Source organism: Haliotis asinina, chromosome 5, assembly GCF_037392515.1.
Source record: "Haliotis asinina isolate JCU_RB_2024 chromosome 5, JCU_Hal_asi_v2, whole genome shotgun sequence".
Taxonomy (NCBI): Eukaryota; Metazoa; Mollusca; class Gastropoda; order Lepetellida; family Haliotidae; genus Haliotis; species Haliotis asinina.
The window spans coordinates 37655617-37679274 of NC_090284.1; the positions used below are offsets into that span (position 1 = coordinate 37655617).

Here is a 23658-nt window from a genome sequence, read left to right on the forward strand (position 1 = left end):
ATTGGTAACACACCCATATAAAAGTCCCAGCCCCCAACCCAACGTTTATGGAGAGTAGAAACTATGAAAAACGGTAAGCTCCATGTCCGAAGACATTAGTGTGTATGTCCCCAAGAAGCTAATAGCTGAAGCAACAAATTAGCTGAGACGCGAAAGAGAGGACCGGACATCCAATCTAATACAAATGGTAAGTCCCAGGGAGGACTCGAACATTGGATGACTGGACACTTGCAATAAAAATGCTACACCAGAGGGTGTGGGCCTAAGAAAGCACCCTCGGTGGGAATGTGGAAGGTTGAATAGCCATGGATAGTTGACGCTGCCAAGCCAGCTTCTAACCGAGACTGTAAAAACTCAACTACAGTCGAAGAAAAGGGATTGAGAATTCCTCTATTTCCACACCAGTGTGCATAACAGACCCATCTATCCTCATACAGTGCGTTAGGCGAATATCACTTGCTTGGAGGCGATTCCCGACAGTGGCCAAGCCACCCACTGAATCCTGGGATTCGAGTGTTGCTGACCTTTCTGGGATAGTAGGTTTGGTTGCCAAAGTAATAGTACATGTGGTTGTATGAGCAACGCAAGTATTACCAGAAACCAGTGTTGAGACAACCACAGAGGTGCTAGAAGCACAAGTAGTCATGCTGGTTAGGTGGGTAGCTGTGAAAGGACCCTGGAGATCAGTTGTATCGGTGGAAATGTCCACAGAACCCTGTCTATCCAATCGAGCTGGAAGGCATCGGAGGCGATCACTCTCAGATCCAGGATCTATGAACAAAACACTGGAATCTGATTCATCACCCCAGGAGCAAACAGATCCACCTGGAATGACCCAAAGAACTGGGAGATAACCTCAAATATCTCTGGTCCAGTAACCACTTGTGGGGTGCAAGCACACAACGAGAGAGAGCATCTGCACGAACATTGTCTACCCCTGGGAGATAAACAGGTGAAACTCATATGTTGAACTGATCACACAACAGCAGAAACTGCCATGCCTCCTGAAGGAGTGACGGACGCACCGTTGCACCCTGCTTCTGGATGTAGGTCATTGCGGTTTGGTTGTCCATCTCTGGATGAACCACATGGTTCTGAACCTGTTCCATGAAGCGTTTGAATAACAAACCAGACTGCTCTCAATTCCAGCACACTGATATTCAATGATTCCTTGTTCCTGGATCAAAGAAACTGTGAGGTCCCCCCAACCATGTGAGGGAAGCATCCATCCTCCCCACCTTCTCCGCCAAATTAAAAAACCTCATCCTGCCCATATTGTTAAGCATGATTTAAAAATATTTTTACTTACAAAACTCCTGTATCCCCCTAGTTCATGTATACAAAATTGATGGATACATCCGCCAGTCCCCATCCACCCTGAACAAAGTGAGCGAGCCCCAAGACACCCTTAAAATCATCATCACCCATAGCCAAAAATAGCCATGAATTATTAATAACACTTAAATACGCCACATTCATGCCATTTTGAAATATGACTGACATGCCGAAAAATGCTTTTTTGAAAATCAAGACAACACATTTCAAGGTTGGACAGATGCATAGATGGGCAATGGACGATGACCCCTGACACATCCTCATTGTATGCCCAAGTAAGCTAACCAGCTGTAACTCATCATGTGCAATGGTTCTATACATTACCCTATATCACGGGCAGCCTTAGCATCTGCAGCATCGGACTCCTCCCGAATCCGGTCCAGTTTGGAAGGCTCAATCTCTGTCATGGGTTCATCATAAAACACATCATCCTCCAGGCTGAAGTGGTCTTCTGTCATAGGCTGCAGATAACATAGAATGTGAATAATCTCTGGATGAGACAAGTGGGTGTGATTGGGCTTGCACACTGATTACACATGTACAAATTACTGTAACAACAGTGGGATCTGGTCAATAATCAACTTGACATTATCAGCAGTGGCATCATGCAAATTAACATTTAAGCTTTCAACTTGTTTTCTTCAGTCAGTATCAAGTCTGCCTGTAAAGAACTGAGGCTTGGACACAGTGGCTTGTCCATTGCACTGAGTCAGTAAGTTTAGTTTTATGGCATTTATAGCAATATTCCAGCAATATTGCCATTCCAGTGGTCAAGCAATGGAGAGGAATCTGGGGACCTATTCTCACCCATGGGGTAAGTGAATGTTATAGCACGCCTGCAGTCAGCTACACTGTAATTATACCATGGTGGTGCACATTAATGATAGTGTCTGGTAAACAAATACTTCATAGCAAGAGCGCAAATCACACAATAAAGATTGTCAAATATCATGAGCATCCAGTCCTTATTTTTATCCATCCTAGGGTCATGCATGGGATGCTAATTGTGCCCATCACCCACCACAAGACAGTCTGTTGCCCTGCATGCATGGTCAAGCTGGTACAGCATGCAGAGGAAGACTAATGACGTACATATACCTGGGACGGGGTGTAGCTGGACGCATCCATCATATCCTCCGCCAGACTTGCTGGGGCATAACTTCGATTTTTCAAGCCTTTCTTAGCACGTAGATTTCTGCGAGCTCCCTACATGAAATGAAACAAAATACACTGACTGTGCCAATGTGTATTTCACATGAGAAATACCTCAGTGAGCAGAATCATGAAGTTTGTTCAAGGAAATACAGAACATCATATATAAAGTTGAATAATTTTTTTTCTGTTCAGAGATGCATTTTATATACAAACTAATATTAAAGACTAAAGTGTTGAGTTTGTAAAAGCAGTTTCACTGGCCATGTCAGTTTGTACTTGTCAATACCAAAAACCTAGGACAGGCAAACTAGTGGTTGATACAATGAGCAACATGCACTCAGCCAGATCACACTTTATAACTACCAAAACCTCATCAAAGGTTCTGAGAGCCAAAATACTAGGGATACTCTGGTCGACAATCCTCACAGACTACTTACCGCTAGCGTTGTGAGACCCCTCAGTGTCATCTTCATGACCGAGTCTTTCCGTGTCCTCTTGCGTGGCAACCCTTGAGTACTCCGATAGTATGTACTGATGCTAGACATGGGCGTGCTGCGCCGTGATGTCGGGTGTCGGAGGGGGTCCACAATGTGGGGTAGTCGTGACCCATCAATGTCATCCTCCACTGTCTTCTTCAGCTTCCCTATAGAGCCAGCGTACCTTTTGCAGCGGTTGTCCCACTTGGCTCTTGATTCCTCCATGTCATCTCCGACACCAAAGAAATCAGCAATGCTTGACTTCATGAATCTGAGAGCAAATCAGCCATATATTACCAAAAAGAGTTTCATTGTTAGATATGTGAACAATGACACAATGGTACATATGAGGCATAATTGCCATTTTTAAAAGCATCTCTTTCTCATACTGAAACCCATCAATGAAACTGAGTGCATTGTAACTTTGTTTCATAAAAACATCTTTGATCTGTTCACCCTAACATTAGTATAGAAATTATTATGATTAAGAAGATATGATAAATGTCTATCCAAACAAACTTATTTTTTGTAAGTGACTGAATTTTTCATGTTAGTTCAAATAGTATCAATATCACTTTCATGCAAAACTATGTACATGTGCAAGACTTTTAATGGTTCACATATATGTTTCTATACAAAACAGTCCATCTGAGGGGAACTTGGCTTATAAGAGAGTGTCTAGTGCAATAAAATGGACACAAACCTTTCTGGGGTTTAAAAGAAAGATGAAGTCTAAAAGTTAACATGCCCTTAAGAATATTTCATTCTCTAAATTCAGATCAGATGACATCCTTATAAAGTGAGTAAGTGAGTGAGTGGATGGAATGAGTGGAATGAGTGAGTGAGTTTAATTTTATGCCACCCTCAGCAATATTTAGCAATGGTGACGATGATCTGGTCTGCATCAGATAATCCAGTGAGAAACAGCATGAGCATTGATCTATGCATTGGAATCTGGTACAATGACATGGCGACCAAGTCAGTGAACCTCACCAACTGATCCTGTTGGTCACTTATTACGACAAGCATGGGTTACTGAAGATCAATTCTAACCCAGACCTTCACAGGTCCCTGATAAAGGAGAAAATGCTTTTAAGGAATTCAGTTACAGCATTCCTACCTTCCAAACCTCTGCATCTTGTTGCCGCCGGGGTCCATCGAACTGTTCATTCTCATGGGCGGAGCACTGACAGTAGTCAGTCTGGAAACCTGACGATCGTAGGCCATCTTATGTTTGTCTTAGGAATCCTTCAAACTGAAAAATCAAAACCTTCATCATGAAACCTGACATGAGCAATGCAGGTACATGTGAAATTTCTTCGAGTATATGTACTTATACTGGTATCAATAAACCTAGTTTCTGTGCATGATCAGAAGGCAATTTAAGGTTAGGGTTAGCTGGGTTACCACTTGGGTTAGGGTTAGGGTTAGGGTTAGGCTCCAACAGTTAAAACAATGGTACTGGCATAGAAAAGTGCTCCATTTCTTCTCATAGTGTTCTATCTTTAACAGAAAAGTGTAAGTACCAGCTTTGTGCTCAATACAGACGGTTCCTACTCTGGGTATTATGAAAGTTGAGTGGGTATTGCATTTTCTGTAACCCACTGCGTTCAAATATGGTATTGAGCAAAAAATATGAGACAAGTTTTGATACCACATCTTGATTTAATAACTGACATAGATTTATGAAACTTGGCACACATGTAGACAATGCATTGTTAAATCATTCATAATAAGTCAATAGTCAGTCAGTCTATGATTTCGCTCCAAACACTGTTCAATCCGACGAGGCATGAATTTACAAGATTGTCCATGAGTTCCTCAGATAGTTCTACCATGTTTCATGGATAACTTGTTTCCTGTCTGCAATGTCTTTCTGTTCCAACTTTTCCACTTTGTCCTTCATGATCTGCCAGACATTTTCATTGGGATTCAGATCCCAGCAGCCAGAAAATCCACTTCCTGAATGCAGTTCTGACAATAACAAACTCTGGTGTGGACGGATGTGTGTATGCAGTCATTATCTGGTTGCATTACATAAGGAATTCCACACTGTCCGATATTTGAGTTGCAGTCCCTCTTGCAAAAACTCAATGTGCTTCCTTGAATCAATGTGGCCTGTAATTTCCAAAAGCAGCCTTAACGAAAATTTTTCGATCCCACCCCACACCATCACAGAAGGCGAGAATTTGGGGCACATTTTTTCTAATCTGGTTGTTCATGCGTCCTACTGACGGTAAGCTTTATAATTGTTATATGAAAATTGCCACAAACATCTAGTTTGATTCCAGTAGCTCTGAGAAGCTCGATTTACAGATTCTTGGATTCCACTTAGCAATTGTTATTGACTACACTATCAAGTACCAATCAGAACGTGGGTTACATACCTGCCCCAAGGATGGGTTGGCAATACCCACTAGATTGTTGCCAGTTCAAATAGTATCAATATCACTTTCATGCAAACACTATGTACATGTGCAAGACTTTTAATGGTTCACCTATATGTTTCTATACAAAACAGTCCATCTGAGGGGAACTTGGCTAATAAGAGACTGTCTAGTGCAATAAAATGGACACAAACCTTTCTGAGGTTTAAAAGAAAGATGAAGTCTAAAAGTTATCATGCCCTTAAGAATATTTCATTCTCTACATTCAGATCAGATGACATCCTTATAAAGTGAGTGAGTGACTACACTATCAAGTACCAATCAGAATGTGGGTTACATACCTGCCCCAAAGATGGGTTGGCAATACCTACTAGATTGTTGCCAGTCCAATCATGATTTCAGAAAAAATTCAACACTGAAAACTGACTCACAAGAAAACACCTACAAAATCCTTTGTGATTGAAAGGTTGTCCTCACATCCACTAAAACAGGTGGTATCTTTGGGTTCTTAGAAATACAAGTTACCTCCCTTTCCCCTATGTCATTATTTAATTGGCTTCTAAACGGTTACTGAAAACTAAGGGCAGATAACTTGCAATCACAAGAACTACAGGAATGGATCCATGAGTTGGTGTTGCTTTACTGAAATGTGAGGCTCAGAGATACTAGTATAGAGGATGCACCTTGTCTTGAAATCTAAGCATCATATCAACACACACACACATACTGAGTGTGAAAATTTGTTCTCATGGCAGTACGCACAAACATTATGTAAAATTATGGATGGTCCTGGGGATGTTTGGTCATTATTTTTAAACAATATTTTAGTTTAAGGAACTCCTTGATCCTTATTTCTAACAGCAGGGCTAGGGCACAGATCTCTTCATTTAAACTCTTAGTTTTTGACACACCATCAGTTCTCACATTTCTGCTAATGTTATTCAGTACGAATATGGTTTAACAGCGAGTGTTTCCTCTCACAATGACAGTTTTGTAATACATAACACAGATAATACTGTGCATGATATTGCAACCTGACTGTTGAGATACATACCATCCTGGGACAAAGTATATTGACATTACACACCATAAATATGAGTACTATCCTGTTACAGCCCTTATTCCTAGTTCAAAACGAAATACTCATATAACATACAATATGAACTTACAAATTATATTTCCTACTCAAACTGTAATCATGCAAGTGTCTATGCCTTCTGGTCTGACTTATATTATTTATGTACAAACAATGATATACAAAAATATCATTAAAAGCTACTCAATGCACACTGAAATCTAAAACAGGATGGGACATTAAAATAAATATATCTAAACTAAATACCTACTGCTACCATGCTTTCAGATCTAAATTGGATAAACAAGAACTAAACATGATAAACTTGCAGACACAGTAGGAAGATGCTGAATGCTTTGATTCATGCTTGGCAGGGCAGGCACCTGGCCAAGTTTCTCTAACTGGGGCTTGTCATACAAAAATAGCATCGAGGTATATTTATCACTACCTGGGTTAAAGAACTAGTTGCATGACAAGCCCCTGGGAACCTTGTAACATCCCTTCCTAACCCTTGTGATCACAAAATATACCTTGATGCTATTCTGTGCGTGACAAGCCCCTCTGGAATCTCCTGTACACAAATGTCTATCTGTTGACAGATGATCTTCCAATGTCAATGAGTGAACAGAAATCAGTAATTCTTATAGAGACCTCCCATTTACCAATCTCTGCCAGAGACATCTAAACATTCTTCCCTTAACATTAAGTTATTAACAATATTTCATTAGATACTGGTCAAAGTAGCACATCTTTCTGGTCCAAAAGAATGTTACTAGAATCAGACATTAGATGGTTACAGACAGAAACATACTGGACACATTATTGATTGTAATTTTCTGAATAGCACACTACCAGCTAGTTAATCATAACACTTAGCTTAGCATCCACAGCTGTATATGTTATGGTCGGTTGTTGCTTGGTGCGCGTTCACTGATTTCATGACACCGGCCTGCATTTTATGTAATTAATTGCAAAATCTTTGTTGCTCACACCATCATTACATTCTCTGAAGATATATGTCGAGAAATTCACCAGGAAATAGGGAACCGCCATCCTCAACTTTAGACCTGATTACATTTGTCATTCTGATGGGGATAGTCATATCTTTGTTTAGGACACAACATGTTTATATGAAGGATAGTGAATACTAACCTCTCAAATGGCACATCCACAATGTTGCTTCACACTTAAGGTAGTAAGCATCAAGCTTCAGACGGCTGAGTCATTCGTTATATAATGTTACAGAGTAGAGGTTCTGGGCCAAACTGTATAACGAAAACCGGACTTCTCACTCCCTAGATACGAGAAGGCACTGAACCATGACACTTCAACCCTTCCATCGCATCTGTATCAAACATATGGCATCTAATGTCCCATTTGCACGATTCAACATAAACCAAGCCATAAAACACCACCAAAAACAGTGATGTATATAAAACAAAGACTCCCAAATAGATGCTTACATCGATCCAACCTACACCGCCAAATATTTCCGTGTTTTCTTTTCAATGTTCCATCTGCGCATGAACGGAAGTAAATTTTTATCATTCCACAGTAGTCAAAATATGCTTATGCCAATGAAAGAAGAATTAAAATGAGATTGCATAAGCAGTTCAGACCAAATATACTCGAAAGTTAGAAATTCTTTGACAGAAAACCCCTTGAAAAGCGTGGGCAACGTATTATTCTAAAAATAGTGCTGTTGTCAATATAAACTAACTTTGCATCATTCGATTGGACGATCCGGTATGCTGTTTTAAATCAAAAAGTGTTGGTATTGTTCAGCAAATGTATGACCAATATTATTATGGTCTTAAATATATATGACACTACCTATCATTTGTTTAAGTAGATAGCAGGAAAATGTTATTCAGTTGTCGCATAGAGAATGATGAATAGATTGCGTCCATTAGTATAAATTGTTTGTTTGCATTAATGATTTTCTTGACTGTAACAATAGCGGAACTAATTTTATACCGTGCATAATATGTTTATCGAAAGCCCTAGACTTCATCGGTGACACAATGTTACACAAGAATAGGGTAGATATTATCATTTGTATTATTATCACAATATCGTTTCTTAGGACTGCCAACCACACACAACTACGTACATATCGTGATGATACTAAACTGAAGACGAACAGAACAGGTACTGTGACGTCAAATAACTTATATCTTCTTGTGTTAAAGGGGCACTGATGCGGAGCAATTTCCGTGGACTGGTGTAAACTTTTGTTATTGTTTTTCTCCCGTGAGTACCCGGATGATATCCCAGAATTCGTGACTGGTTCGTGACCTCTGCTGCGCATTCCGTAAGCGCAATTGATAGTTTAATTATAGACAGATCAACCTAGGTGAAGTCATTTTTACTTCATAACAAATGTATGATGAAAACAAATGAAACACTTTGAACTGCCAATCATCTGCCAGTGGTAGAAATGGTAAAAAAAACTTTTAGGACGGAAAAATAACGAAGCCAATGTACGTCTCTATATTTTGCCTCCTAACCCTAATTAGTTTATTGTCATATTTGTATGATTCTGAAAATTAATAAAAGAACACACGATCTGCTTATACTCATAGTAAATTTCTAACATAACAGCAACATTTATACATTGTGTAGATTGCCAATGTGGATCCTATTTCACACACATACGCGATCTAGTGTGTGTTTTCTGTCATACAGATTCTGCTGAATGCTACAACAAATAAATTAAAACAAAATGCAAATAATGAATGTAAAACAGACTAATTTTATAGCAACAATGTCAGGCTACTACCTTGTTCAGGAACGTATCCATCAATATCCACGTAAAAGAAATCGTATTCCATTCATCTGCAGTTGGTAAATAATCCTGCTCTGTGTCGCGTGTCTTACACAACTGTCTAAAGCAACACATCGTTTCACGTCATTCGTTGGTGAAAACCTGATAAACCTCTCACTGGTCATCCAAGATAGCACACCTGGCAACTAATTGTATGATGTCCGCTATTCTAAGTAATTTAGTTAACCAATAAAGAGCAATCACTCAATCAACGCAAGGGTGGTTAATTCTTTGAAGGGAGGATGTTGTTTTTACAATCGCACTTTACGACAGGGTGTAGTCATCTACACACACTGCCTTTTGACTAAAGTAATTAATCAATCAGTGTGTTATCGGTTAATCTTTTGATCGATGTTTGTTTTTGTAACTCAGCTGATAAACCCTCTTGCATCACTTACATGCACATATTACATAACATACAATAAATTTGCCGTTACAGACCTTAATTTATAATGTTGAGTATTTACTCCAGACAGGAGAAATGCCAAATGGGAACCTTTGTTGAGTAACCTGAGTGGTGTTACAACTAATTATACCTGTTATGAATTCATTAATTGACCATCCAGAGAATGATGACAAATAACACGTGTAGGTTTACACCATCAAACGCGAGTTACAGCAAGGAAGATGTAATCTCTGTGTCGCATGCAGCCTGAAAACACTTATGGGCCGAAAGTGTTTTGAGGATACCAACGGAATTTCGTTACATAAGTAATACATACAGGCATTTGCTGTGTACTTGGGTAAATAGGTGAAATAAGGGGTTTTTTTATTTACGTAAGAAAATTTTCAGATTTCTCTACCAAAGGCAAAGTCATCGTTTATTGTTTACAAATTCAAATAAATCAACTATGTGTTTTTATTATCATAAATAATAAACCATTGTAGCTACCATAGCTACCAAAATTTACGTATGATAGTTGCTATCACAGCTGAACCAACACTCAAAATTACCTAAATATAAAGCTTTGCAATCTTCCGTACTGAAACAAATGGCTTGCTACGTGCCTGTAGACATCATATTTTCATGTAACATGATTGAATATCGAGGTTAAAAACAGAGAAATAGGATAAAATTGACTAACTATACCATCCAAACATCATATTTTCATGTAACATGATTAAATATCGAGGTTAAAGACAGAAATAGGATCAAATTGAGTAACTATACCATCCAAGCATCCGAAAAAAACTACACTGCTGGGATATTTTGTTACGATCAGACAAGGAATACCATGGATATTTTTAAATAATGACATATGATGGGCATCCTGACTCTTTTGAGTGAAGAAATTCTGCTAATATGGACAGGAGCCCAGTTCCTTTGTCCGTCACGGTTGAAGGAGCGGGCGCTGACCAATTTGCAGTTTGGTTCCGTAATTAGACCGTTGGCGAGAAACACTATTCGCTCCGCATCAGTGCCCCTTTAAGTAGCAAGCAGACGGACATATGCTTATCATCATCCCACTCCCTCGTACATGTGATACACTGAAATATAAAATATAATACACTTTTTATGCAGTTAAATACCTATCACCAATTGCTCAAGATGATGAAACACAATTAAAATATTCAGCTAGTCATGTTTAAATTTGTAAAATTGAAGGATAGATACCGCTTTATCAATTATTTGTGTAAAACATAACAAAGTATGTTTTGCCTTTCCCGGAATGAGAAATGTTAACTATCATGTTCTTTGAAATACATAAAACATTTTACTTGGTTTGCCATTTTAATAAAACCAAGTGTTTTGATAGCACCCACACTAAGAACAATTTCTCTACGGTCAAGCACTTCATCCTTGATTTCATTTATACAGTTAAAACAGGTTCTTAGGTATGTTTGGATTTGCTCCTATCAGCCAGTTTTTAAAAATGCGTGGAGGTGTTACGCCACACCTGAATAACTGTCACTCCTATATTATGTAATCCCAACACAGTTCTAATCGACAGTCATGACATGACCGCACTTTTCGTAAACTGTTTTGAAGACATTATGTGAATAGCAAAGTAATTCATCAAACTTTAACAGAACGACAGACTTTATAATATTTGACTGAATTTAAAATAGCGTCTGTCATATCCTTTGGATGTCATTACATTTAGCATCCATACATATTTCCTGTTCTCGTTTTTGACATGAACATCCCACATTATTCAGATTCAGTTATCACGAGAAGTTACATTGAAACTGACATTCATTTTCTAAGACATTAATAAATAACGTATGCTGATTAAAGAAAATACAATATCCACCATGGTACTCGGCAAGTGCAAGATAGGGATTGGCCTACCAACGGGTTTCGATACACACAGATAAAATAACACACCTCAGTTTAGCTAAACTCCTAACAAAACATTTCCGTCTCTTTTTCTATGTTAATTTTAAAAGGGTGTAGAATGCAGATTGTTTGGTTCAGTCTAAATGGTGTACTGATCCTGCACCGACTAAAGGTCAACTTGGTACACTTTTTGACACGTGTTTGAGACTACTGGTGACTGACGGAGAACATGCTCGCCCCTAATGAGTACAACATATTTAACGAAGTTCCTTATATCATAACACCTCACAAAAATGCCTGGTAATATAAACCAACTTTGTTGGAACGTTGTTCACACGTTGCTTAATAACTTGGAAAGCATTTTCCGCAAAGCCGTTTGATAACTATGGATTTGAGTATGTGTATGGGTGGAAATGAAGGTAAATCCCCAGCACCTGTCTGTCTGGCAGCAATAAATCCTGTGTTGTGGTGCATAATAACTAAGTAGCGTGAAGAAAAGCGAGATTTGGTCTTCGGTGTTAGATGTATCGTAATTAAACTTTGAAAGACCCAATTTTGAGCCGAGCAGTTAGAAGATATATTGAATATATTGAGAAACAGCGTATTAGTTCCTGTTACGAAGATTATGATACCAGGAAATCTATAAGTGTACGAAGTAAGCTGAGGTTTTCACTTTAAAGGAAAGCGCCATTGTTACCATGCATCACTGTAAAAATCTGAAACACAGTCACAACGCTACATTGCCATTACCATGTTCGGGTGTACACGGACTTAGGATAGTATTTAACAGCAAAACGTGCTTAGGCTGCTGGGAAAGCCCTCCAACCCACTGAAATTTTAAGTGGTAATGTAGAAAATCGATCTCCACCGTTTAAAGTGGTAGATACAAACGTCGAGGATGAGGGTATATGACCCCAAGACACTAGAGTCATCTACATTGTACATGCTTCTCCATAGAAATCATCATCATTCATAAAGTATGAATGGACACTAACTGACACCATGAAACATAATTAATAATTCGGTAAAACTAAAAAAACCTCCAAAAGAACAACAACAAAAAATTCCCCCAAACAGCAGCAGCAGCAGCAGCAGCAGCTGCAACAACAACAACAACAACAAACAAACAAACAAAACCGGAATATTCATGACTGGACAGGCGTCCTGTTTCGAAATGTGCAGACGAAGTATGTATAGACTAATTGTTTACTATATGCAGTAGAGCTCAACATTATAAGAGACATCTACAGACTAACTGTTACATGAATGTTTACTGTTTTATATGTTTACCTGTTATATAAACTGTTGACTGCATGCAGTAGAGTTAACTCCAATGCCTAACACACGGGTAATGCACTCAGGATATGTCAGAACCGTCCGACGTGGAACCACCAGTGCAATACATGATGAACAGCCTGTATGCATGCGAGTATAATAAGCACTCCATTTAATTAAAGCACATTTATTGCAGAGTCCTGATCACATGGTACTGGTGGTGAGCGTGCTAACATGATGTTTTGCTATGTTCAGTGGGACTTTGTGGAGAAACTGGCCTGATGCCGCCTACGTGTTTATGTTGCTCATTACTCAGTGTAAATGCTTGATTAAAATATACTTTCACTTGAAGTAAACGAAATATAACATGAAGGAACTGCATTTTCAAATATGCTTCGTTAACACTGTACGTAAGCATATCATTATTAACTGGAATATATCGAGACGGAAAAAGAATAAATTACTGAAAAATAATGACGGCAACCATATGATAACACAGATATGCATTTTGGAGATACACTTACACTATTTATACACTGTTTTCTTTCCGCCTAGTACACTAAAGCTTCACGCAAAACCCAATGACATGACATATTGGGTGATGCTACCGAGCCACCACTTGGTGGGCAATGGTTTTATGGCTCATTTAGCACTATTTTAGCAACACCACCACTCCATTTATAAACGTCACCCTTGATCTTAGATGCAAAGAAGAATCGAAACGGACTTTGGCGAGAAGACTGAACGCTTGAACCACTAGACTATCCCACCACATCGATGAAGATGAACTAAGGGCATGTAAGTGTACAACCCAGGTATTTCCAGACCATGCTAAATACAAGTACATGGAAGCGCAATGGTATGCGACACTGATCGTGACTACAACGCGCGTGCAAAAATAAGAAGCAGCTGATTTCACAATGGCATAACCAATCTCAGCTGAAGAACAAAAATACATGTATATACAGTATCAAATGCCACATCGCCAAGAGAACAATGCACAAGACAAATGTTCTGCCATTTCAGGTGAGTATTTGTATTACATTATATTTTGTATTAAATATAAGTCAACATTTCTAACAATTTGTTGTTGCTAAAAGCTTGATTAAATTTATGACGGATACCTGTACATGTACTTGTAATGAAGGGTGTATACGTTTCTGTTTTCATAATTTAGACGTGAAGATGACACCTTGAATTTATAGTGATACGACATTCAAACCATTATACCTGCATTTTTATGTAGTTCTACAATTTCTGTGAACAACATGATATGTAGAAACTTCTCAGGGTTTCATACAAATAAGGATAGCATAATATCGGTAAGTTATTTCTTGGAAAAACACCTTTCACTCCATATTTTCCATTTCATTTGCTCAAACATTTATATAAATATCAACATAACAAGACTCCAGGACGAACTCATCATGTTTTCGAATTTTCCTTTCCTGTATATGCTTACATTTCGTCATGCATATCTTTCAAAATTCTTAGCATTTTGCAGGATATTCTTTCATAAGAACTATATTGAATCCGATTCTGAAAATCAGTCAAAAATTGCACAGAATCTGTGTCCACTAATTCATTGTGAAGGTATTGCTTGTATAAGGACTTAGTAACTACACAGAATCTGTGTCGACTAATTCACTGAGAAGCTATTGCTTGTATAAGGACTTAGTAACTACACAGAATCTGTGTCCACTAATTCACTGAGAAGCTATTGCTTGCATAAGAACTTAGTAACGACTTCGATGATAAGACCAACAGGACAGGTTTGGATCCTGTCAAGGTTTATGCTTTTCTAAGTGAGGGGACTATCAGCATTCGTTATAAAGAACACCTCAATTTGAGGTGCACTTCCTGTACCTCTTGAACAGGCCATTGCGACTCACCTACTTGAGTAAGGCAGACAGTTTTCTCTCTCGTGGTTATGAAGACCCACCTTTTTTGACATCACAAAGGGAACGACCTGTTGGAGTTACCTATCGCACCGTTTATACAAGAGAAACTGCTATTGACCTAGCATTCGATATATCACAATCATGATTGCTTTGGGTGACAAAGCATTTGTTGGTTCTCATCATAACTCAGATCTCTCAGAGAGGGTATGCATGATCTTCTTGGATCTGTCCTTGGACCAATGCGGCCAAAATCGAACACAGATGGCCTCGGGATGTCCATCAGCGGCAGAAATAGTTTCTGAGTTCTATATGGTGATTTCGGGTTTCCAAATGTTCCCATCACCCTATGCTTGCCGTAAGAGGCTTCTAGATAGATCGGGAGGTGATATTCATTGACGTGGATGGTAGCGTGTCATTATTCCCGAAGGTGTGGTACGTACCTCATAATATCAATCATGGGTTTCTCTGGTGAGGACTTCATTCTTTAGAAGGGGTCGTCACCTAGGTGGAATATTTATTGACTGTGGCATTATACAACACGCTTACTTACACGTTCAAAAAGTGGGTAAAACCTGCTACAAGAAAAACCCCGACATAATTGAAGACGTAGCCCTAACCATACAGGCCTTTTCGTACCGTAGAGACTTCCAGATTATGTCTGAGTTAACAGGTGTCCCGTGTATTGTGTCTAACAGAGCCCATGTATCAGACATTTTCCGGTTGCTGTCAAACTAACTGTTAAGAGGCACGTATTCTTAATTTATTCTATTTGTTGTGTGTTGTTGTTTTTTGCCAAAAAAAGCGAACAAGAGATAAAAATATCAACGACCTGATTACGCACTAAACGTTCTGTCGTAAGAAAAAACTCGCAATAAAGACGAAGCGCTAAACTTTCGTGCCAGATGAAGCGCAGTTAACAGATGCAATAGAAACCTGTTGCGAGAAGCTGCTATGTAAAACCTTCACTCTCAGAAACATTCAATCCTCGAAACATCAGTCAGGTTCCCCACTTAACACAGAAGTGAGCATGACATGATTCCGCTCATAAACTCATTAGCAAACAGTAAACAATACGTTCGGAACGTTACCCATATGTACCTGTATTTACTTGTGCACAAAATTGGTTTGGCTGTCATTATTTTTTTAGTTAATGTTTTCAACACGATGGATACATTGTATAACCTTCGATCTTTTCAAAGAAACATACGTGAGTATTCTACCGTTTCAGTCATGGGAGGCAAAGTTTTAACCTGTTCTGAGTGACTTATTTCACAAATGTAAAGCCGATGTATCTGCCGACCGGTGTTGTCGTCAAGTCACAATGTTTTTGTTTAGTGAATCACTGACAAAAGGAGTTCGCATCTAATAACGAAATTTCATGTGTTATTGTTCTTTGTTGTTTTAACGCCACAGTTGTCCAGCCTGATGACAACGGTCTGTAAACAATTGAAGCTCTGCTATGATTACACAATGCCACCTAGAAAGTGGTCAGTTGTAACATGTTATATTTGGGATTACACTTTCTTAGTAAGGTACAAATTCTAGTACCTTTTTTGGGTTGAGCGACATCCGGGATTCGAACCCACACCTTCAGAGTCAGGCTCCTAATCGCCAGCACACAGTCAGTCGCCTAGCCCGCTTAGCCACCGCGACTACCAGACTGGACAATTGCGGCGTTCAAACAGCAACAAAACTTCCACACCTTTTACAGGAAAAGGATGACGTGTATATGTGAATTGAATAAACTATTTTTACGCCAAAAATGATGAAAGCTCTTAGTTGGATGATAAAACTTTAACAAATGTTTTATGACATGTCTGGCAGAAAGATAACATAATCTATACCTGCAATATATCTTCCATAACTGCAGGGTGCTGATAAACTGACACCGTCTCTCAGCAGATGCTGTGGCTCACTTTGGAATGCAACACTGATGTCATATGTTAACGTGAACATAAAAATGCCATAATTTGTAGTAAGTCCTCTAAAGCACCTTTCGCCTACCACATATTATATAACTGTTTCAGATGAAACATGCAAACTGTACAGTGAAATAAACCATTTTTTTTCAACACGAAATGGGTTTCACACATTGTATCCATCTGGGGATTGCGGCATGACTCACTTGTTCACTTGGCTACCCCATTGCCTTTGAGGTGAGTGAGGAGTTTAGTTTGACACCACAATCAGCAATATAAACGTTTGCCACAAAAATAACAACGATAATTGAAAAGTGCATGCAGTAAAAGGCGACTGTGAGTGTCGTAAGAGACGACTAACGGGATCAGGTGGTCAGGCTCGCTGACTTGGTTGATACATATCATTGGTTCCCATTTGCGCAAATCGATGCTGATGTTGATGATCACTGGATTGTCTGGTCCAGACTTGATTATTTACAGACCGCCTCCATATAGCTGGAATTTTGCTGAGTGCGGCGTAAAACTAAACTCATTCACTCACTGAATTTTCAAAGAACTCTCCACTTGATCGACTTGAAGGCAATAATACATATGTCGAGAATAACGGGATTTGACAGAAACCCACAGATGTCAGCGTTCCCTACCACAGGGTACAACAGAATTATGTTTGTTCAAATAGTATGAATGGTGTGGCAGAAAATCTATGAAGCAGTCATATAGTCCTGAGAACAGATACGGGTCATAAGCATAAGAGTCGCTTTATGTTATCAGAACACAGTACTAAATGTGAAATACCGATGCGCATTTCTCTGGGAAAAAAGAGTAATGACACCAGTTTTCGAACTCAGTCTTGTTGTAACATCAGTAGTTTCAGTGAATACACTATGTTCTTAGGTACTTCCTGACAACCCGTGACCCAATTTCTCTATTTCACTAAGTACACTCGAAGTTAAAAGAAACAAAAAAACAAAAAACAACAACAAACAAACAAACAAAAAAAAAAAAAGTCTTCGAACTCAATTTAGATCTTGACAAGTTACATTGCATACTTTACATACAACTTTGCACTGTTCTTAATTCACTGACCTAAATAGATTTATTAGAACATGTGCCATCTCATACAGTATGCGCCAAACTACATCAGTTACATCAGTGTATGAACTTTTATTACTTAATCTTAGAGTTTGTGTTTTTGTTCACACACACACACACACACACACACACACACACACACACACACACACACACACACACACACACCTCAGCACTAGTATCCCAACCTCAACACCAGTTACCCCCCACCTCAGTTCGTGACGGGGGATAATAAACTATCAGCAGGACAATCACCCCTCCTCTGGAGTACTAGTATTTGCCGTACGAGTTCCTGCATCTTCAACAGTCAACATAAACATCCCATCCTTCAACGACCCTGCAGTGTGACGGCGACGGCCCGCCGAGGTAGACACAGCTGACACAGACATTACCGATAATATTTATGTTTATTTTATCCATATCGTTGATGGATGTGTGTGGGTTTTAGGCTTCAGTTTCAGGCCAACTACACAGAGACAACTGATATGTATGTGTCGAATTTGAGGAGAGTAGGCCGTACATTGAAACACGTTATTAACATGATTAGGTGTTATTCCTACACAACTGTGTTTATTACATACAGGTTCTTAGACAACTAAGAGAGGTGGCCCATTCCCACTTGACATGTACAACCAATGTCACAGCAGAAAGTGACATTGGTTGTGCCGCACGAATCTGTCCATGGGCCGAGGTAGTTTACATCATATTATTACTTAAGTCTCGAGTGGTTACTCAGGAATGATGCATATTTTATCACTTTTAAAAGGATAACAAGAAGACACAGTCATCAATATCCCCCGCATTACCTCCACTTTAAGTCTAAGTCGGACTTGTTGCCATGGAGAGGCGATTAGGTAGCCTAGTGGTTAAAGCGTTCGCTCGTCACGCCGAAGACCCGGGTTCGATTACCCACACGGGTACAATGTCTTAGGCCCATTTTCTGGTGTCCCCCGCCGTGATATAGCTGGAATATTGCTAAAAGCGGCGTAAAACCAAACTCACTCACTCACAGTTGCCATGGAAACGCGAAAACTATTTCATTAAGAATACCCAAAACTACAGAAAGGCACCAATACACCACCAGATCTATCAATATGCCAAGTTTGGTGAAGAAATATTGAATGGTTTTAAAGTTCTGCTCCGGAAAAGATAAATGTGCACGGACGGACGGGGTTTATTTTAACACACCCCACAAAACGCGTTGCAGGGGATAAGTAGCTGACACTGGTGGAAGCGTGGTTCTCCACTGTGAAGAGTTTGATTCTGAGATGCATGGGACAAGTTAACAACATTAAGCGTGTTATTGTCTGTTGAGAACGACATTTGATGTTATATCACCATCACCCACAGATCATCTTCCAGTGAGGAATCTGCTTGTTTACATGGGTTCACACCTTCTTACGAACATGTTTAGAACATGTCATGCTGCTGCTGGAGGACAAAACATCAGTTTGTCAGGTCCAAGACGCTGTCCATAAACTGTAATTGTTTCTCAGAATTGCCAGGCATGACTTGCTGGTCAAATTGTAGCTGGCAGAAAGAACAGCTGTTAGTATAATCAACCATAGCAGCGATTTTTCAAACTCACATGTCTTGAAAAACGTCCGTCATGCTATGGATGAAAACAAGATCCTACACTTGATCTATCGACAGAACTATTTCATCACACTTATGACGTTTGGCTAAGGAATACATTCATTCAGTATATTCTCAGAGAAGTAAGTGATGACTTCACCAGCAACATGTGGGAGAACATTCATCCATAATCGTTTCTCCTTCACGCCGTCTCTGTTTTGGAACAGCTCGCCTCCCCCCATCAAATGGAATCTACAGTTTGATGTGAAAACATTTACCATGTAACACCATGTCTTGAAATATTCAGCTCATTTGTGATTACAGTTAAATAAGCAATAACTGCTGTGTGAGTAATTGCCACTGGTCCGCTAGCCCGTATCAATTAAAATCCAGTCAGGACATTAAATCTCCTGTCATTGGCCAGTGTGGCTAGCGAATTATCATGGGATCATTTTGTAACTATATCACACTCTCAGACTTGTTAAGTTATAACACACTTTTAAAACATGCAGTATTATGGCCTGGGTAATGTTCATGCAGCTTTATGATGAAACTCGTTTCTACAATCAGATTTCGGGCTAGTGAATTATTTTGTGGGCTAGTAATTTATAGGCATAGCTAGTCCGACTGGCTAGCACAATTTGGAAACTATTTCACACGCTGAGTCACCGCTCGCTTATACCTTGGGTGTACCCCTGAAAAGCACGGACATGGCGAAGATGGAAACGAGAGGGGAGTTGAGGAGTGGTACTGAGCAGCCAAGAGAGAGTCTACTGTTTGCCTCCTCAGGCCAACCGACATCATCCAAGCGAAGGAATCTGTTGGCTACCTGTTATTCTCAACACACTGCTTGTAACTACGATGAATTGATCTTTCAGCGAGAATTCCTTTCAAATAAATAACTGACACAGAAAGCGTTTGTTGACAATAATTTCTGTAACCTCAAGCTATTACAGACCCATCAACAAGATCAACACAAGTTATGAGAGATAGTGTACAACATCCTTTAAGAAAAGCGTGGAATGCCTTTGTTTCCATCAGCCTTCTCATGCTTCACTTGAGTGGGTGATTAAATATGGTTTTATGCCGCTATTAGCAATTTTCCAGCAACATCACGGCGAGGGACATCAATAATAGGCTTCACACACTGTACCCACATGGGGAATCAAACCCGGGTCTTTAGCGTGATGAGTGGACGCTTGAAAAATTAGGCTACCCCACCGAGCAGCTTCACTAGAGAATCCTCATCCACAAAAAAACAATGCGCGCCACGTATCGTGAAGTGCCTCTAGGTCAGTCAAAACACGCCCATGTCCCCATTAGAACAGACAAACAAACAAAATATGAAAGCTATTATTTCAGAGGGTGACACGTGAAGAATAGGTCTTCTGCAACCCATACTGCCACAAATGGCGACTATGCTTGTCGTAATTAAGAGGCTACTAACGGAATCGGGTGGTCAGGCTTGCTGACTTGGTTGACACATATGTCATCGGTTCCCAGTTGCGCAGATCGATGCTCATGCTCACTGGATTGTCTGGTCCAGACTAGATTATTTACATACCGACGCTATATAGCTGGAATATTGCAGAGTACGGCGTAAATCTAAAGTCATTCACTCACTCCTCAAGAGCGTGTAGGTGGGGTTGCCTAGTGGTTAAAGCGTTCGCTCGTCACGTCGAAAACTCGGGTCCTCCACACTGGGTACAAAGTGGGAAGCCCATTTCTGGTGTCCGCCGACCTGATTTTGTTGGAGTATTGCTATAAAAGCTGGGTTAAGTCAAACTCGCTCACTCAGAGAGCTTAGATTTAAACTCCTGCTTTTCTTGTGTCTACTTTTGGATTGTGCTCGAAGAATTTCTTTCTTCGGACATTCTGGACCTGTTCCCGAGTGCCCGAGGCGAACATATTCTTCTTCTTCATCCTTTCCACGTTCAAGATAAAGAATAACGCATATGGCGAGCCCGAAGGACATGTCCATGTCACTGGAAAGCCTCTCTAATGGGAAACCTGTTTTGTGTGCGGATTCCCTTTTGGCAAGTGGTTCAAGGGTATCCATGTAAAGAAGGTGAGCGGTGGTGGGGATCTGGAGATCTGGGGATCTGGAGATCTGGGCATCTGGGGATCTGGGGATCTGGGCATCTGGAGATCTGGGGATCTGTGCTGAGCATGTCCAGGATGATAACCTTCCTCTTCGCTAAGCAAAAAGCTGACAGACAGATAAACAAAGGACTGGAAGAATCGCACAGGACTGCTTTGTCTAATGCTTTTTCAATAATTTGCCATTTGTTTGTGTACCACCCATTTGCTATTGCACACTCACGAAGTGTTGATCTGTGTTGGTGCTTAAAAGGGGCATGAAAGTTTAAAGATCAAGAGAAAAAAACCCTTTCGTTTCAAGTAAAGAGCAGTTAACGGATGCAACAGAAGCCTTTTTCCAGTACCTGGAAGCTTTCAAATGGTATATAACATGCATTTCCGCTAAACATCAGTCAGGTTCCCCACTTAACACAGAAGTGAGCATGACATGATTCCGCTCATAAACTCATTAGCAAACAGTAAACAATACGTTCGGAACGTTACCCATATGTACCTGTATTTACTTGTGCACAAAATTGGTTTGGCTGTCATTATTTTTTTAGTTAATGTTTTCAACACGATGGATACATTGTATAACCTTCGATCTTTTCAAAGAAACATACGTCAACATTATACATACGCCTCTACAGTCAAAGAATGCAAAGTCTTAACCTACCTTTTCTGCGTGAAGTCGTTGTATCAACTGACCGCTACTGCAATCAAGTTGCAGTGCTTTTAATGAATGAGTGACAAAGGCGTTCGAACCTGATAACGAAATTCGATCTTTCTTCTATTATTTGTTTTTAAGCTTGAAGACGATGGTTTGTAAACAACCGAGGCTGAGTCAGACAAACAGGTGATTGATGCTGTATCAGCAAGTTTAGGAGGAAAATTAGTGATGGACAAAACTCTTCTGCATATTGACGACAGATGACCACTATGATACAAATGCTGGTGCTATTTGTAAACGGCTCTGTTAAATACAAATAAACGATGGCCCGGCAGACTTACAAAACAGACATATTATCACGTTGGGCAGTATTCCTATGTACTTTTAGTAGTGTTACTGAACTCTCCATTGTCAGGTGTGAGGCATCTATTGCTCTGGAACTGATAACCATTTTCAGTGTTACTTGAGTATCTGCATGCTAACTGGATATAGATATATTACCGTCTGTGTTCCTGCTGCCCTGGAGAGAGGTATTGACAGGCTACAATATTTTAATACATTAAAATCATTCATTTGTCTAAACTGAAAAGTGCGAATTGAGATCCAGACTGGATCTGAGCGAAATTTAGGTTTTCTCTGACAACGATTGGTGTGACGGACAAAAAATATGTTAAAGCGGCTGTCAGCCTATCATCTAAAGAATCTTTTATACGTTGGTAGCTAGAAACCCGTTATTTTTTCACCAAACCTTTTCTTCAAAGCGTGGTGGTATGAGGGTCTGTCTGCTTGCAACAAGAAATATTTTGTGCTTAGTTTAATGGTATGTATGTAGCAAGTGTTTGGTTCCATGAGAGATGATGTGTTGAGTGTTTGTTTACTTGGAGCCAGGCCACACTTCATTAACACCGGATCCATCGTGATCTATAATTACAACTAGAAAACTGGATTGTTTAAAGTTCAGCCTTTGGCCCACATAAATGCATATAACTTATGTGCAGAGCGAATGTGACTAATGTAACAGATGATATGTACTAAAACAGAGTCATGGTATATTTTCATGATAGACAAATATATAACTCCTCTGTTAACAGGCTGTGGTTTTGATGTGTTTTATTCAGGACTAATGTGTGAGATGTTACATAATGCATCACCATATCTGCAATCTCTTTTGTCATTTGAATAAACTTAAATGATGTCTTTTATCCAACTTACTGTAGGTCCAAACTGACCCAGTTAGTTAGCAAAATGTAGCTGCTTGACATGTTAAAATATTTAATGCTTTGTTACTTGGTGGCATAGGCTACTGTGATTTATGTTGTAGTAAATGTCGGTGGCAGCAGGTGACTGAAGTGGTGGTAAAATGTAAACAGCAAACAGCTGCATAACTGTGAGTTATTTAGCCATAGTTACATATGTACAATGCAGGCTTGATAGCTTCACCTATCCAGGAGTTATGGATTGGTACTTATTCTAGAAGGCTGGCTCTTACATGGTGTGGTTCTAGACCTTTTATTCTCTTGTTCTCATCCACTTCCCAGAACGGGCTAACAGCCATGTTTCAGGACATTCGAAGGTGAGAAAGTACTGCACATTTATCCTGACTTAATTCTT

At 39.6% G+C, this 23658-nt stretch overlaps 1 protein-coding gene across 3 annotated transcripts in view; it reads right to left on the minus strand.

Annotated features, from left to right (window-relative positions):
• The window catches only part of LOC137284308 (inactive rhomboid protein 2-like), a 29345-nt gene extending 21392 nt beyond the window's left edge, over positions 1-7953 (minus strand). The window contains exons 1-5 of one of the 3 annotated variants that reach the window (XM_067816077.1): positions 7581-7953; positions 4087-4221; positions 2928-3237; positions 2434-2541; positions 1660-1796 (exon numbers count right to left, since the gene is read on the minus strand). In XM_067816077.1, the coding sequence (XP_067672178.1) occupies positions 1660-1796; positions 2434-2541; positions 2928-3237; positions 4087-4193 (662 nt within the window). In that variant the 5' untranslated portion in view covers positions 4194-4221; positions 7581-7953. Of the gene's footprint in view, positions 1-1659; positions 1797-2427; positions 2542-2927; positions 3238-4086; positions 4222-7580 lie in introns of all 3 variants that reach the window. The other 2 variants (XM_067816075.1, XM_067816076.1) reach the window with 2 other exon arrangements.
• Between the last annotated feature and the right edge of the window lie 15705 nt (positions 7954-23658).